Source organism: Lonchura striata, chromosome 7 (assembly GCF_050655825.1).
Source record: "Lonchura striata isolate lonStrDom1 chromosome 7, ASM5065582v1, whole genome shotgun sequence".
NCBI lineage: Eukaryota > Metazoa > Chordata > Aves > Passeriformes > Estrildidae > Lonchura > Lonchura striata.
In genome coordinates this window covers 23,457,043-23,473,799 of record NC_140709.1, presented here as the reverse complement: position 1 = coordinate 23,473,799, position 16,757 = coordinate 23,457,043, and the positions used below count along the sequence as shown (strand labels likewise).

General features: G+C 37.6%; 1 protein-coding gene across 11 annotated transcripts in view; it reads left to right on the top strand.

Moving 5' to 3' along the window:
* Nucleotides 1-16,757, top strand: part of ZNF385B (zinc finger protein 385B) — a 155,888-nt gene that overhangs the window by 94,878 nt on the left and 44,253 nt on the right. For all 11 annotated transcript variants that reach the window (XM_021552492.4, XM_021552496.4, XM_031505402.3 and 8 more), the window contains one exon: nucleotides 6,876-7,006. In XM_021552492.4, coding sequence (XP_021408167.1) covers nucleotides 6,876-7,006 — 131 coding nt within the window. The remainder of the gene's footprint in view (nucleotides 1-6,875; nucleotides 7,007-16,757) is intronic.

The window sequence follows — 16,757 nt, the reverse complement described above, 5'->3', positions numbered from 1 at the left end:
AGTACTTTCATATAACCAACTAATATTTCAATGAGGAAGGATCTGATCCAATGAAGATATGCTTATTTGTAAAGTTTTTTCTATTTTTAGGATTCTTATGTGAAATTACATGCAATATATAACTATAGATATACAACTTTTCTGGATGAGTTATATATAATTATCAGTATTAGGTAAGTGATGGTTGACTTTTTGGATTGACTAAAAGGCATTCATTCCAGCAGCACCAGATTTCAATTTATTTTTGGTGTTGACCTAGTTGGTGGAAGCCTACATGCTTTTGAAGCATATAAATAGCCCATTTCCAGGTATCCCATTTTATACAAAAGGAGAATATGGAATTCTGATACTATACCTTCATAGACCATTTCTATGTGGATAATAATGGAAATACTAACTTCATGCTCAAACATACTGGAAATAATGTTTTAATTTTTAGGGAGAAAATTATTTTTATAATCTGACATGTTTTAGGTAAGTAATTTTTCAGCATGTATTGTACAGAGCTTACAATGTACAATATTTAGATAATTTATATGTTGCAGTGAAGTTGCACCAAAAGCCTCTGGGTTTCCTGAAACATCTACTGAAAAAATAAACTCCAAATGGAGTACAGAATATTTGGCATATCATTTTTTATCCATATGTTGCTATGGAAAGCTGGACCTGGACCAATGCTTTCTTAACACTTGCCTTATGAGTGTTCCATGCAGGGGTCGTTCTTTAGTTGAGTAGCCATGATTTCTACACCATTTCTTGCTGCCTTTCCTTGTGGCTCCTGAGAAAACAAAACCACATTTTTTGAGGATTTATCTGGTTTTATTTGCCAGGCACAGATAGGTGTATATAGTTTGGTTCTTAAATACATAAATAATCCAAGGACTATTCCATTGATATCTGAATAATATTTAGGTGATATGAATACAGTGCACTCTCCAGGTTTTAAAATATGTGTATCAGTAGCTCTGATGCTAATCATGTCAATTCCCAAAGGAGCTGCATCCTCATTCATGAGTGTTTTAGTTGGTGTGCTGCCCAGGGGGGTAGAAAACTTGTTAGCATTTTTCCTTTTGTCAGCTAGGGGCTGTGCCATGTCACACATATTCTGGGCTTCTGCTTCAAGTTACTTGTAAAAGTAAGTTGCCAGGGTAGCGAGTTATCTCTTAACATCACATTAGTTTGGAAAAATATGTTTAAGTAATGGTCTTATCTCTCACGACTTCTTTTGACAGACAGGAATCCATATGGGTGTTATAGGTCTCATTTCTCGTAATACCATATTGTAAGGAAGACATGTTTGGTCTGCTGAGTGAAATGTGAAAACAATTAATTCTGTATTTACTAACTTTTTGTGTGTGTGTAAGGGGAGTACATATGTTAATATTCACCTTCAGGAGTATTATTAATGGGCTACTTCTAGAACAGATTTTTTCTTAAGCGTTTTTATATCAACACCTGCTGTTCAGAAACTCAGGATTATTTTACTTGCACTTAACTTGTTTTTATGAGTTTATTTTAGGCATAAACAGAAGCAGATGACATCCTCTAATACCCTTTTATAGCTGTAAGTAAACAAACTAAATTAGAAAGTTTCTAAATCCTCTAAACTGATAATACTAGAATGGAAAAATTACTGATTTTTTAAGCATTGTAAAAAATCTCAAGGGCTAGTGTCTTATAAATGCCCAAACAACAAAATGTAGTGACTTGCAAGTGATTGATTTTTACCTGTCAGATAGGGGGAAAAATCTGTGGGGGAAGCAGAACTGAAGTATGATGCAATGGGGGTATCAGACAAAAAGGAAGAAAACTCTGAATCTTTCATCTTGAAGTTAGGTAAAGGGATCGTAATAAACATATTTTTTTCTGCATATCCTTCCAAATAGTTGTATATAAGCAAGTGTAGAAAAGTCTTGTGTAAGTTGGGCTGTTCTAGAAGTGGTCCGAGTTTTTGGGGCTTTTTATGTGAGTCATAGGCAATACAGCTGGAGATTTTTTTATTCCATATGAAATCCCTAGGTACTACCTCTGGCTGTAATGTGTTTATAGAACTGGATTTCTTAGCCACATGAAGAAAGTAAGTATTTCTGAAAATGTTCTGAAAACTTCCACTGACACTATAGGATCCCAGAAAAAGCTCCTGGGTGAACACATGCAGAATTGTCTCAGAATCCTTCCAAGGGGTTGCTTCCACCTTCTGGAGCTCAGAAGGAAAGTGCTGTAACTGGAGAGGACAGTGTGAGGTCTAGAGACAGGGTGGCTGTGCACACCCTGGCTGCAGTCCTTAATTCAGGAGCAATTTGTCATCCACCCTCAGAGGGGTACTGTTGGCTCTAGCACAGTCTCAAAAACACAATTCTACAAAGAAGGGAGGAGAAAGCCCAGAATTGATCCATCATACCACTTACATTGCTGCTGTTCTGGGGCCAGATAAGACTGCTCAACACTACTGTAGAAAGTGAAGGTTCCTCACAGCTGAACATGGTGAGGGATGAAAACAGCAGCACAGTGTCCATAACTGAAAACTGCCAGTGTAATGCCCATAAGTAGTGGTGTGTGTGAATATCTCCATGTCCCTTTGGAATTTTCCCAAATACTCTCAGTGGCACAAATTAAAACAAATGCAACCATGTGCAATCTGAGGTGGATGTAGATTGTCCAATGCATAGAAATTAGTCATTCAAATGTTTCTATTCAGTCCTGAGAGTGCTTACTCCTCCACTGTCTTGCTCTGAGTGAGGATTGCTTCCTTTGATGGTAGGATTTAAAAACTGTAGTAACATCTTTAGGTAACAAGAAAACAGGAGAAACTTGAGTATGGCTTCAGATTTCTCTATAGTTGCCTTTAATGAAGCTATTGGAAGAGAATGCTTTCAAGTCTGAAACATGATTCATTTAAGTAAGCTGAAATAATTCACAAATGTGGTTTATATGAGTATGATTTAAGATGGAATTGGGCTTTTTTTGTATAACAGTCTAATAATGACCCAAATCTGAGGAATTAATAGCAGGCATTGCATTTTTTTTTTTTTTTGTGGTTTTCAGTGACAAAAAAAAGCATTTGGTGAGAAGATCACAGAAGTAATAGTGTCACAAAGAGGTACAGAGGGCGAAGTTGTGCTCTTAGATTTGACTGATCTTGGCACTGCTTTTACTTGAAGAGCACCAGTGACTTTTTACCATGGCCAGAGTTAACTGTGATTCCCTCTGTCAAAACTGCAGTCTTGTTAGTCTGGGATTCTGTTTTTTTCTTTTCCAGCGGGGTGTTAGTAGAGATTCTTCAAGCCCCTGTGTCATCTGTCCCTTTGTTGGCAACAGGCTAAAGCTTGCTTCATTGGTCCTGGGGACACATCTTGCTACAGAAGTGACAGATAAAAGATGTTCTAATTGCTCCCCAAAATATCACTTGCACTGCTTAATCCATTGCACCTTATTTGTTAGAGGCTGATTAATTTTGAGTAAAGATTACCACCTTTCCTAACTTCTGTAGAAACATCAGTGTCCCAGTGCATTGCAGTGTATGCAAAGCCATGTGTACGTGGCTAAGGAGGAGCAGCACCTCTTACACAAGGACTTGTTTGTTCAGACAAATATGTGTAGGAAGAAGAAAAACTTTTAACAAAATTAGAAATTTTGTGTAAGCTGAAAACCTCTTTTTCTCCTCTTCAGCAAGGGTAAAAGGGACCAGTGAGAATCAGTACCTTTTGCAAAGTCTGTCCACAGCTTGCATTCCCAGCACTTAGATAACTCCTGCTGTGGGAGTCAAAACTGAAGGTACAAAATACTGCTTAACAAGTATGAAGCTGAAATAAGCAAATGCCTTTGGAATAAATATAACTGATCTTTCTTGTAAGGATTTACAGGTAGTTTAAAACAATCTGTGCTTGACATGATAAGTTGTCTTTATCATTAAAATGCTAATAAAATTATAAGCACCTGTTAAATTCACAAAGATAATGAAGCTTGTCGGTGACAACTTTTTTGTGCCAATATTCCTGCTTAGTTCAGGCCTGGATAAAGATTTGGTGGAGTAGTGGTGAGAATCTATTTGACCATTGGGAGCAATGCCAGGGTAAAACTGCCCTGTTGCATTTGGTTTGATGTTTTTTTCATTAAGTGCTTCTAATTGTGATTTAGGTCACCTTGACCTGATAATTCCTTCAGAGGCTTTCAGAGGTGGGTCTGAAAGCCAGACTTCAGTCCAACAGGGTTCCCAATATTTGATTGGCAATTGTTGAAGTAGTAAATTGGCAAACAAAACGAACACATTTTTTATGATTAATGCCTGCACTAATAAGTCTGGTAGGTGTATGTTTTCTGTGTGGGCTCCAAATGTATTCTAGTCTCCTGATTATAAATTACTCTGGCAGCAGAAAAAACATGGACTGCAAAACTAGAGAGAAATTTCAGATGTATTTTTCACATGAAAGATCCTGTGCTCAACCAAGGAGTACAAAGAAGGTTGCATTTTTTGCAGCAAGATGCCTTAAAGATTTTATGCCACGTGTTTTCTATACATTGAATAAGGACCATGTCAGAAAAGTAACTTTGATTTCAAATGTCAGTCACAATCTAAGTCTATTCTATTTTTTTTCTGTAAAATTGAGTTAGAATATGTAACCATAGCTTCATTGAAGTACATTTATGTAAAAGGAGGATAGGTCTTCTTTAACTTCAGATCTTTAATTGCTTATGAACTTCAAAGAGAAACTTGCAGAAGTTAGATTGATGATGGCCCTTTAGGTAATTGAATACAACATAGTTCCTGTTTGAATGCAACTCTGAAATCCAAATTATGTAAATCTACTGTTTCAGAACCAGCTAGTAGAAATAATCATAATTTTTTGCAGTTGAAGATACTTTCTTTGGATAAATTCTCTGACACACTGCTTTCCTATTGATTCATCTTTTCCATTATGGATATGACTAAGAAACTATAGGCATGTTAGCCTTTAGCTTTTTGACGTTTGTGACTCCACTTGAATAAGCTTTGACGTACAGTTAATTAGGCACAACTGTCAATTAGTCTCATGGGCTTATGCAGGAAAAAACTTGACATTTATGAAAGTATTGGGATAGAAGAAGGGAGAAAATAGTCTTGGAAAGTTTCTCAAGCATATTTTTTCTTTCAAGTTGTGCAGCTCTGTTGGGATGGTATGATTTTGCATGGCTGTCACTGACCCATCTTTGTGCAATCATGATGCTTTTCCTATAGAAGAAATGGAGAATAGATTACAGCCTGCTATTCGTGTGCTAGACCATAATACAGTGTTTACTATGCTGCAGCTGAGATCAAAATTACTGTCTCTCCAGCATCAACAAAATTGGAGCTCAGGGCTAGCTGTAAGAGTTTGTTCATCCAAAAAATCCATGCAGCCCCATCTGCTTCTGAACTTAGCTTTCCTCTTGGATACCATGAGATGGGCTTAAAATTGTGACTGTGGAGAGAGGACAGTGAAAAGGAGGAAAATCTCTCCTTTGCCTTCAGTTTTGTGCGTCCTTAGTAGGCAGAAAGGCAGATCCCTTAATGGAAGACTGGTGCTCATGCAGCCCATACGGATTGCCTGGCATTTTGCAAGTGAATACAAATGATTTCATTTTATGGGAGAAGGAAAATTGCTTGTTTACTTTTCTAACCCCATCCTTCTAGCAGCCTCTCAGTTCCCCTCCCCTTCCCTCCTGCCCATCCCCTTCCTGGCTGGGTTAGAAAAGCTCAGATGTCTTCTGTGAGAAAAAGCTCAGGTATTGTGTAAGCTGTGCTTGAGACAAGGGAAGCTCCTAAGGCCTGTTATGCTCCCAGCTGCTGGCCACTGATGAGTGGGAGGAGGAGGTAATTATGGAGAAATTGTGACAGAGGTAGGAGAAACAGAGTGACTCACCTTCCTTTAGAGGTGTGGGACACTTGTTTTCCACTGCCTGCTCCTGTCGGTGTTGAATTATTTATTCAACCCAGGAAGGAGACACTGAGGGCTTCTTTTTGTTTGTGGTTTTGGTTGTTTTTTGTTTTTTTTTTTTTCCACTTTGTATTTCAATGAGGGAAATTTTATTTGAAATTTATTTTGTATCATTTCAGGGAAAAAAATACTCCCACAAGCATAGCTGAGAGCGGTGTGCTAGGCACCCTTCTTGAGTGAATAGGTTAGATAGCTAGTTAAAAATAAATATTTGGACGTCTGTGCCTGCTCATTCCTTTGGGACCTTGCTGGGCAATGATTCTTAAGTGTATAGAGGAAAAAAATCAGCAAATGGATTTCTAGAAAACTTTTGTTTGGAGAGCTCCAATTTAGCAAATATTTAGCATTGCATGTAAAGAATTGTGTTAATCTGTATGCTAGCTGATTTTTTTTAAATTGTTGGCTGTTTCCTAGTATTTGCCTTGCACCATAAAAAAGGGAAATTTTTACATGTTCAATGAAATGGTGTTTGTGTAGCACCTCACACTTAGAAGAGGGAAAAAATAACACACAGATCACTATTTGGAAACAAATCTCTGGATTTCAGGATACATGTATTGTCTGTGCTGGCTGATCTAGTAGGCAACCATGAATTGCACAAGCATCTGACTTTCATGGGCACCCATCCTGGCCTTTTTGGCACAAGAAGAATTTTGCAGCTGTAGAAAGGATTTATTCTACCTGCCAGTGTGATTTATATACCATATGTCTTCTCTTCAACATCTGAGTATCCATGGCCATAGGGAAGTGCTCTGCCTCATCTGTACTGTGTTTAAATAGGTTTGTTTTAATGATATTAACTCCTACAGAGCCTTTTCATCATCCTCTGTGTAATTTTTTCTTGGCAGTTGTGTCAGCTATACTGTGTGTGTTGCAGAAAGGAGAATACCATGAATTCCTGGTTTTGTTTGCTCTTGGCAGGCACTACTACACTTCCCACCCTTGTGCGCACACCTACCTTGATGATGCAGCCTTCCCTGGATATCAAACCCTTTATGTCCTTCCCTGTGGACAGCAGCTCTGCTGTTGGATTCTTCCCAAATTTTAACACAGTAAGTAAAGGTGTTTCCACATTTAGTTTCAGTGTATACTTTCCAATCTGGTTCTAATATCCAGTACTGAAACTGCCTTAAAACATTGCATTGCTTACACAGTTCTAGGAGCCCTTTTATTCTGTGCCATGGTGGTTGCTTTTCCCTTTGTATAGAAGGCTGGACATCACTCCAAGCCTTTCACTGTGAATGAGGCTGATTGATTTTTAACTTGGTCTCTTGAGGTAGTGTTTGCACATTAAAAAAAACCCTATGCTGTGCTAAACATTTGAGAAACAATAGAATGATTTGCAGCATTTGTCTGGATATATGTATTTCTATATGCTGTAAAAAAGGAAAAAATAAAAGTTCAAGGACAGACAGGTGTGTCAGGTAAGACCTAAATCCTACATTGTTGTGAATCAAACTAAGTCTAATACAACCAGGAAAGCAACTGGAGGATATTGTTAATTCTGTATAATTTCAAAATTAGAGTGTAAAACTGCACACTGTCAATGTGGAAAATGTGAAACTGTTATTTTTACTTAATGGTAAAGCATCTTGGGGTTTTTTGAAACAAAAAAAGGAAGGAAACTGTTGTGAGTCATTCCTGCCCAGTGCAGGTACAGTGTGTCTGTAGGTGACCGTCACCTGAACTGCTGCACGCTGCTCTTGGCACCTGATGCGGGGGGGGGTGCAGAAAGGGAAGTAGTGTCATCACCACCACACAGTCACCAGCTGAACTACTGCCAAGTGTCTCCTTTCTCAAACTAACTGTCTGTCTGAAATTAGAGCAGCAACGGCATTATTTTTCCTCATGCCAAGCAAATCCACCTTGCTGACAGGCCTGGTGCTACAGCCCGTGGGGATGTGGGGCGGCTGTGGGGTGACATGTGAACCAGCTTCTCTCACGTGTCAGCAGCCCAAGGTATGAGCAGCAGCAAATGTTACTAATTCATTGCAGAACATGTGTGTGAAAAATGTGCATTTATCAGGGTGATGTGGGGATGTGCATTTGCACAAAGATATAAAAGACTAGGAAAAAACAGGTACATTAAAAGAGCAGGTTCAATACTCAATACCATATTAAGGAAGCAGTGTGCTATTACCATATCTAGGCATGGTGCAATTCATATTAATTTTCCATCCTCTTCCTAATACTCTCAGGAATTTTGTTTGCTACTGATTTGTTTCCTTTCTAGTTGCACAGGTTTTCTCGGTGAGTTTTTTCACATAACTGTTCTTTATGACTCAGAGAAACTTTTCTTTACAGATGTAGTTTCAGAGTCAACCAACCCTTATTTGCTTTCTGGTGGTATTACTGAATATCAGAGTTGCAATAGCCTCTAGATACAGATTAATTTGTATATTTACACTGGTTTTGCCTAGCTTATATTTATCTGGGTTGCCTTTCATTTGCCTAATTCTTGGCATGTTTATCATTCACAACTGTCATTCCTCTCCAAACTTCTGTAGGTTTGATTAAAAATTTGACCTGGGGTAATTAGCAAACATTGTCAACTTGGTGTCTACTTCCTCCCTTGGAATTCTTGATAATTATATAAAATTATGCTGCTATACAGACATTGCATATTTAAACTCTTTATTTTAAGAAACAGTGGTTCAGTACTTCTCTATTTCTAATTTGCAGACTTTGCCATTTATCTTTCAGGTATTGATTTTCCTTAAGAGTCTTTCACAATGGACTCCAAAGCTCATTGCAAAACTAAATCATTCATGATTATCTACTGACAGGCACAATGAATGCCAGCTGTCATGCACTTCCTTTATTTCTAACTTAGCACAACCTTTGCAAAGGTAGATTTCTAAGTTTTGTATATGTAGCATTTTTTTTTTGTCCTTATTCATTCCAAAGTGGTGGCAATAGTATGTAAAAGTGTTTAAAACAATTTTTCCAGAAGATGATTTTGAGTTATAGAAGCAAAATTCAGTTGATCCATATGTATCATCCAAAGAACCACAATTTTTTATATTGTGCAGGAAGTGACTATTAGAAGAGCCAAGAAAGCCATCATTTGCTTTATGGATCAATCAGGAAATCTGTGTACTTCATTCATTGGAGGACTTGTCAAGGACTGCAGACAGGGAAACGTCCAGTGTGCTTCCCTTCATCTCTTTGCCTTCCAAAAGACTGGGAGGACCTTTCTGGGGTGCTGGTTCTGCCTGCATGTGTTCACTGAAGGAGGCAGAAAGAAACTGTCCGAGCCAAAACTTCTTTGGATCCCCCTGCATTTTCAATGGCTGTCAGAGACAAAAACATTTTTCTAAACCTTGCTAGGAGTGGTTTCTAACTTAACATCAGTGGCCTTAAAAAAAGAAAGTTTTGCATGGGTGTTAATACAGTAACTACCAAGGCAGAAAAACAAGGTAAAATGTATTAACTACAAACATCTTCAAGGAACACCCCCTACAGTTTTTTCCCCAAAGAACTTCTCTTATTTATGGAAACATATTTAAAATCTAGGGTAAACCCTTTCTTATTTAGTTAACTTTGACAGTTTTCAGTTCTGAAAACATCAGTGATTCTCCAGATAAAACATTAGTGTTCCCATTTTTTTGTGGAACTGTTTTGATCCCTATCTTCTCTCCACAAGGAGTACTTTCAACTGAAGCAGTGAGCAGGCCCTGATTTTGTAAAAGCAATACCTACCTCAGTCATATCTTATTTTCTTGATGGAATTGTGTGATTTAGTTTAAGCTGTCTCCAATTTGCTTCTCTTATATCATTAATAGCTCTTATTATGCTGTGGATGTATGTACAGTAATTGCCAATTCATGCCGCAATTAAATTTGTCTTTGTTCATTAGGACTTATTATATAGGAAAAATTATTTGGGGAATGATTGCACTAACTCACTGGATACATATCTTTATTCCTCAGTAAGGGGAATAAAACTTTTCTGTTTTAACAGATCAGCCAGAAGGGGATCTTGTAAGGGCAGGATGAAGGATTCCAAATGAAGAGGTATTGCAGAATAGGTGCTGTCTTCCCTGGTCTTTTCATGTCAGCTGCAAGTAGTTTTGTCAGAACAGTAGAGGCATGATCAGACTGTCAGAGTCTGAGCCTGAGTTTCTGCATGGAAGGACAAGCCCTCTGTCAGCAATGCAGCAGTGGATCCAAAGGTGACATCATGTTTGTCCTGGCATCAGGTTCCAAAATGGTCTTGCTCAATACCCCTCTGTCTGAAATGCAGAGCTTGAATCATATTATCAGCTATTATTACTTAAAATGTTCCTGTTTATAAAAAATTTGGAACCATCATTATAGGAACTTCCCAAACTTGTACTTCCAGTTTGACATGGATATGGACCACAAGGTATTGTTAAAGCAGAGGTTTTTTTTCAGCATACTAAAATGACTATAAAGAAGCCTTAACAAGTTAACAACTTCTATATTGATTACATTCAAAAATATGTAAGTCAAGTATATAGTCAGTGGAAATCAAAGCTAAGTTTACTGTGATCCCTGTTGTGTGTTTATTATAACATAATCTTGAATTTTACACTTGCTGGCTTCCACCACACAGCTTTACCTTCTGTCCCATTCTTTCTCTAAACCTCCCTGATTCTTCACCTCCTGTCATCCATCTTGCGTACTGAATGATGAAAGGATACTTTGTGATCACATCTTGGTACATGTGCTAAAGTGGCTGAAAGCCAGGATTTATCTCATGAGATCATGATCACTTCACGAGCACTGCCTCCATCTCCCAATATAAAGATTGTGTACTCCCCAAAAAGAGAAGTCTCAAAACTCCAGCATATTCTGCCTCGTCCTGAAATGAGAGCGGTACTACATGACTCACATTTAGTTGTAGTAGTACAGCCAGGGACCTGTCAATCTGCACAAAAACATTATCAGCAGCTTCTCAGATTCTATCATCATAGAAAATAATCAGCAATTCATATGCTTCTTTCTGAGTTTGTTATGGCCTCAGGGGTAATCAAAGATTAGAGCATCTCTTGTAGCTTTCACATTAGTGAAACATTTTGCATCTAACTAGCTCATGATTGGTTTCTAAATGCTAGTTCATACCCTTCATGTTTTAGAGGACACATGGGTTAATGTGGCCTAGTTATTGCTTCAGTGTTTTATTTTTCTTCAAGTAGCTTTATGCTGATTCTTTATATTAGAGTTCTCTCAGTCCCCTTGCAAAGTGGACCAGAGATATTTTACATCTGCCAGGGAAGGTAAGCCAGCTGGAATGTGCTACAGGAAGGGAAGAGGAGCTGACTAGTAACTCAGTCGGATATTTCTGACTCTTCTCCAGCATTAGCCCTGCCTGGACTAAGTATCCCTGGCCTATCCCCAAGACAGCTATGGGGAGGAACTAATTTCTCTTTCCTCTTCTACATTTTCAATTATTACTCACATTTTTATTTGCTGCCCATCTCTTTCTCATTTGAAAGGCCCAGTAATCACCAAGGCAGAAGCTGAGTTCAGCAGATAAGAGCACAGGGCACCCGTACCACCAGCTTCACTCAGCCCTCTGTGCCAAGTGCCTCTTCTGCCTTTTTGGCAGGACTCTCTGGCTTGGGAGCTTTCTCTTTCCTTAGCAGGGCCTGAATTCAGCCACTTAACACCCTGCTGCAGTGCCAAGGTACGCTTTGCAGCCCAGGATTGTATATGGCAGGAACAGATTACAAATGCAGCCAATTGGATTTTGCCAACCCATTATCTACCATCCTTTTTATCCAAGTACCCTATCCCTGGGCTCTGAATTCCCATTTTCCCTGTTCTGGAGTGCTGGAGGGAAGTGACCTTTTCTGTTCCTCTCCATCTGACTCCAGAGAGGAGGTAAAATTTTCAAAGATTCATACTTTTATTTATTAACCGCACAGAAAGGAAATTTAAGCAATTGATTTAGGAGTGGTGTTTTTGCAGGGTAGCTGGATATTTTCTTGAGGATTTTTGGTGGCTGGGATTTCTTTAATTAAGAAATAGTAATGTTTTTCTTACAGATCTCTTATACTCTTTATAAAAATGCAGGAACACAAGGACTTCAGGTTTACCTTCTATTCCTCTTTTGAAAACTTAAAAGATATTCCTACTTCACTTTTAGTTGTACCGATATAAAAGTTCGTGTGTTTCAAGTCATAGCCAGTATCATCCAATTCACAACATGAGGAGTCATCCTATTGCCATTTATTAAGGGAATAAAAAAGTAATAGGTATTTTCTGAGATACAGGTGAGGAAAGCACAAGTTCAGGGACCACACAATCAAGCCCAGATTCTGTCAGCACAGACCTCTGTGGCTAGTCTTTGCTATCACTTGTCCAAGTACCTGGCTACAGAGACCCTTTACTCTCCATGTCATCATTTTCTCAGTTTTTTGTAGTCCCTTTTCTTTGTATCTTTAGGCATTTTTTACCAAACCAGGAATCCCTCTTTGTCTTTCTATGGCTTTGAGGCAAAGCAGCAGAGAACTCTTTCAGCTGTGGTAGGAGTTTTTGGAAAAATTCTTCTCAGCCTGTGGAAGCCTTATAAAATGTTTATTGAAGGTGGTATATTTTTCCCAAAAAAATACCTGAGTCTTTTCCTGAAACTTTCAAAAACCTCTGAGCTTGAAGAAAACACGTAGTAAGATACACTGAGTTAGGTATGAGAAAAAAAGCTGCCAAAAACAGGGGATTGTTAGTTGAATTTGACAGATTTTTCAGTTTCTGGTATTTTAACAGAAAGATGCAGGTTCCCGAGTTCCTGTCAGGAATCTCTCAAAGAGCAGCTCTGTAAAATTGGTGAGCCTAAATAAGCACTTTTCTGTCCCTTCTTCTAGTATATCATACATATAATTACAAGGGGGGGAAATGTTTTTATTAAAAGAATACAGTCAGGCTTTAAGGGATAATCTCTTCAAACATTAAATATCTTATAGATTTTTCTATTGCTTTTGTATTTTTTTGAAGAGGAATTGGATGGATGAGCTTCCTTCTCAGTTTCCAGATCAGTAGCCAGATAGGGGACCCTGTCTCCAAGGAGAAAGTGCACTGACATGCACTGGTGAGGAACAGAAGTTACCAGGTGCAGCCTTTCCTTACCCCTTTGCAGGAGTCTGGCATCCACCATGTGGATGTTGAAAAGTGGTTTCTAAATTGCTGCATTGCATCCATTATTGCATGTAAAAGTAATTAGGTCATCCTAATTAAAAAAAAAAAAAGTACAGTTTCTGTGTACAAATCCTACAATTTGCTGAGTCCTTCATAAAATCTGGTCCTTGGCTATGTGTTTTGTCTTTCTTAAGAGAAAGCTTGGAGTTACTATTTGTTACATTTCAGCAATATTTATTTATTTTACTAGTCAACACAGGAAAGCTCAGAAGCCTTTATCTGCATTGGATTGCTTTCTTCTCAAGTTAGTAGTATGTTCCTGATGCAAGAAAGCTTTTTAAAGGGAGAGGGTTGTCAGTCATAGATATTTTAGGCATTAGGTAACTGAAGGATGTTTTGCCAATAGACTGTGATTAAAACATCTCCCTTCAAAACAAACAGTCACAGAATTGTGGTTTAGGAAAAGTAACATGTCTTTTACCACTCTGTTTACAAAGATTTTGCTAGTTCCTAATTACAAACCTACAAGCTCTACAAAATCTAGGCAAAATTCTGGACTAGCTTTAGAGAAAAGTAATTTTCCATAGGTCTGATGAAGTGGCTGCTTTTGCTGTATCCTGGCTGTCCATGGTGAGCTTTCCTGCCCTGCCTTAGACTTTTGTCACATTGTTCTGGGTGAAACTGAGAATTGCTGCAATAATTATTAGTTAATATATTATAAAAATGTAGCCAAAATTTAATTCTTGTCATACTCATTCCTTCAGACTGTGGGTGTACTCATAGTCTTTTAATCTCAATGCAGTCAATTGCATGACAATCTGAAGGTATTGTATGGCAGTTTAAAGCCACACTGTGAAACTTGGCTTTCCTTTGCATGCCTGGAAACCAACACCACCCACGTTTGGAGTGCTGAGCAGCTCATTTCAAGTAACAGAGCAAGGCTGATTTGAGTAGCTGTGCCTTTCAGACCAGTCTTCCCTTTTCTGTCTGTCCATTTTCACCATGAACTTCAGCTGCTTCCCCAGGTTACCACTAGGGAAAGAGCATCTCATTTCTTGCCTGTCTATGTTAGACAAGGCAGGTTTCTACCTGGCTTTGTTTCTCATTTACTTAAATTTAAAGAAAAAAAGTCACCACCAAACAAAGAAAAAACCCAAACCAACAGACTTTGATACTATATTAAGTTTCAGAGCAGACTTAGAGGAATCCTTTAAAGATTCATATCTAAATACAGTGCTTTTTTAATCAAAAGCATTTTGAAGTTTGTTTATGTTGTGTATGTTGTTGATAAAAACCCAAAACAAAATCAAGAGAAATAAACCTAAACCAAAAATATCATTATTAATTTTTAAGTGAAAAAGGCCTTATTTCTTGTATATGGTGAAAAGCAGAAGACAGCTGTGAAAATATATAGGCAATTCTTGCTTCTGATTTGCTTCTCGCTTATATTTAGCCATTTTTTACATTCATATTCAAGTGTCTATATACACATAAATTCTATCCTCTTATTTGTTTTTTTTTTTTTTAGTGTGTGAAAAGTAATGATATTAATTAATTTCAGAAGACTAGATTTCTCATGTCTTTATTCTCTCCTGTTCATTGAATTAATCTAAAGCTTTGAATTTGTCCCTAACTTCTCAGCATAGTTCAGAACTGTAGTGGAACTTCAATTGTACCTAATGCAATAATACCATTCATCTCTGTGTTTTGGTGTTCTGGAGCAGCCTGGGAGCAGGAAAACTCATCAAAACCTAGAGCAGACTTTTAAGTAGAAAAAGGTTACAGCTAAGAACTATCTCAAAGATGAAAGCAAAAATCAGGAATCTTGTTTGCCCCATGCACTAGCTAAGCTCCTTTTCTGAGTACAAGCTCTTAGGCTTGAATCTTTTGGCAGGATTTTGCTGGAAGGTACTTTTTAGTGTTATTTACCTATTTATATTGTTTTACTGCCAGTTGGTAATAGACATTGTAACAAGAGTAGTTTTGCTCTCAGAGTATGTTATTGGTTTGCTTTTCAGCAACTCTCAAACTACAGTATGTTTTTATTTTTTGCTGGATCTGAAGGCAAGTAATGTTTTTTTTTTTTGTTTAGCTGAACACAGCTGAGTGCTCTGAAAAACAGCAGCTATAATAATAGCAGTTATATAACACCTATCAGATTATTTTAACATGTTATTTAGACCCTTCAGCTTTTTTTTATGGGGTTGCAAATACTTTTATCCCCAGTTTATAAATGAGTGATATAAGACTCAGATGAAATTTCTCATGTACAGTTAAACTTATGAGCCAGCATAGCCACAGAGGGAAAGAAAACTGTCTTATTCCCTGAGCTTAACCATTGAATTTAGACTTTGCTCTTTTTCTCAGGTTTGGTCTGTCATGGTCCCAGCAATTCACTTTACAGATATAAATTATTACACAATGGTAGAGTAGTAATCTGGATGGATTAAAGAAGAAGCTGCCCAATGCATAGAGCTAGTTCAGTTTCATATAGCAAACAGCACTGAGCCACTTGCTTTTTTTACTTATTCTCCATTTCTTTCATGGGGAATTCTCTTTTATCCGAAAATATTGTCAGCAGCTTTTTATTTCTTTATTTCAGCCATAAAAATCTCTCGTCTTGTCTGGAGCAGAAAATTTGACAATTTTTACCACAAAGTTTAAATCCATTTTTGGTGTTCTCAAAACAAACTCAATCCTTTAATGTATTTATATCCTTGCTAAGAATAAGCTTTATAAGAAAAGAAACCAGATTTAGATTTTTTTTTTTTTTTTTTTTTTTTTGTGGTGGCTCGTCAATTTTTTTTTTGGGTCAAGCACTTCTATAGGAATCAAATATTACATTTTCATGATTTTTTACACAAATATTTCTAAATCAGAAAACAGCAGTGGTATTTAATTTTCAGAGAATTCTGAAAATTTAAGACTAAGACTCTCCTGATTATGATTTTCTAACCCAGAAATTGTTTTTAACATGCAAAAAATATACAAGTGTGAAGGGAAGGAAGGGCGGGGGAAATATTCACAGCACTGAAAAAAATAATAGTAAAAAATAGTTTAACAGTGTTTTCTCAGTTACCTTTTGACCTCTGTGCTTATTTATACCACATTACATGGAAAGAAGAGAGAGGTATGAAGAGTTGAGAGTTTATTTATCTTTGATTTTGATTTTTAATATAGTACCTTGATTTAGGCTATTGTAATGCAAAGCCAGAGGATGTCAGAAAAGCAAAAAAATTAGAAAATCCATTATTTCAGAACTGGGTTAGGAGAAAGAAAATTCTGCCGAGGAGACTGAGATTCATCAGTAGCCTCTGGATCTTGTTCTGACAATGGTTTGCAAATTCCTACATGCAGACCTTACTGAAAGGTAAGGTTCACTGCTTCAACGTAAGATTCCCAGTGTGGTGCTGTTCTAGCCCTCTACGAGACTGGGTCAGAAAGCATCCTAGGAGAGAGAAGGATGTGTGATGGTGAAATTGCTTGTGCTAGCACACTGGAGGGATAAATGTGCATGTCAATAAAGATTTAGGGCTCTGCTTCCCAAGTCGATGCTGGGGAAAGATGATGAATGCATTTCTTGTTAATACAGAAAGGATGTAATTAGGTAGCTGAAGAGAAAGTATATTTGAGCATGTGTTCTGACTTTCAGTACCTGGGCTTCAGTGGTGTACTGAAAATCTGAAAAGGAGTCGGAGAAAAG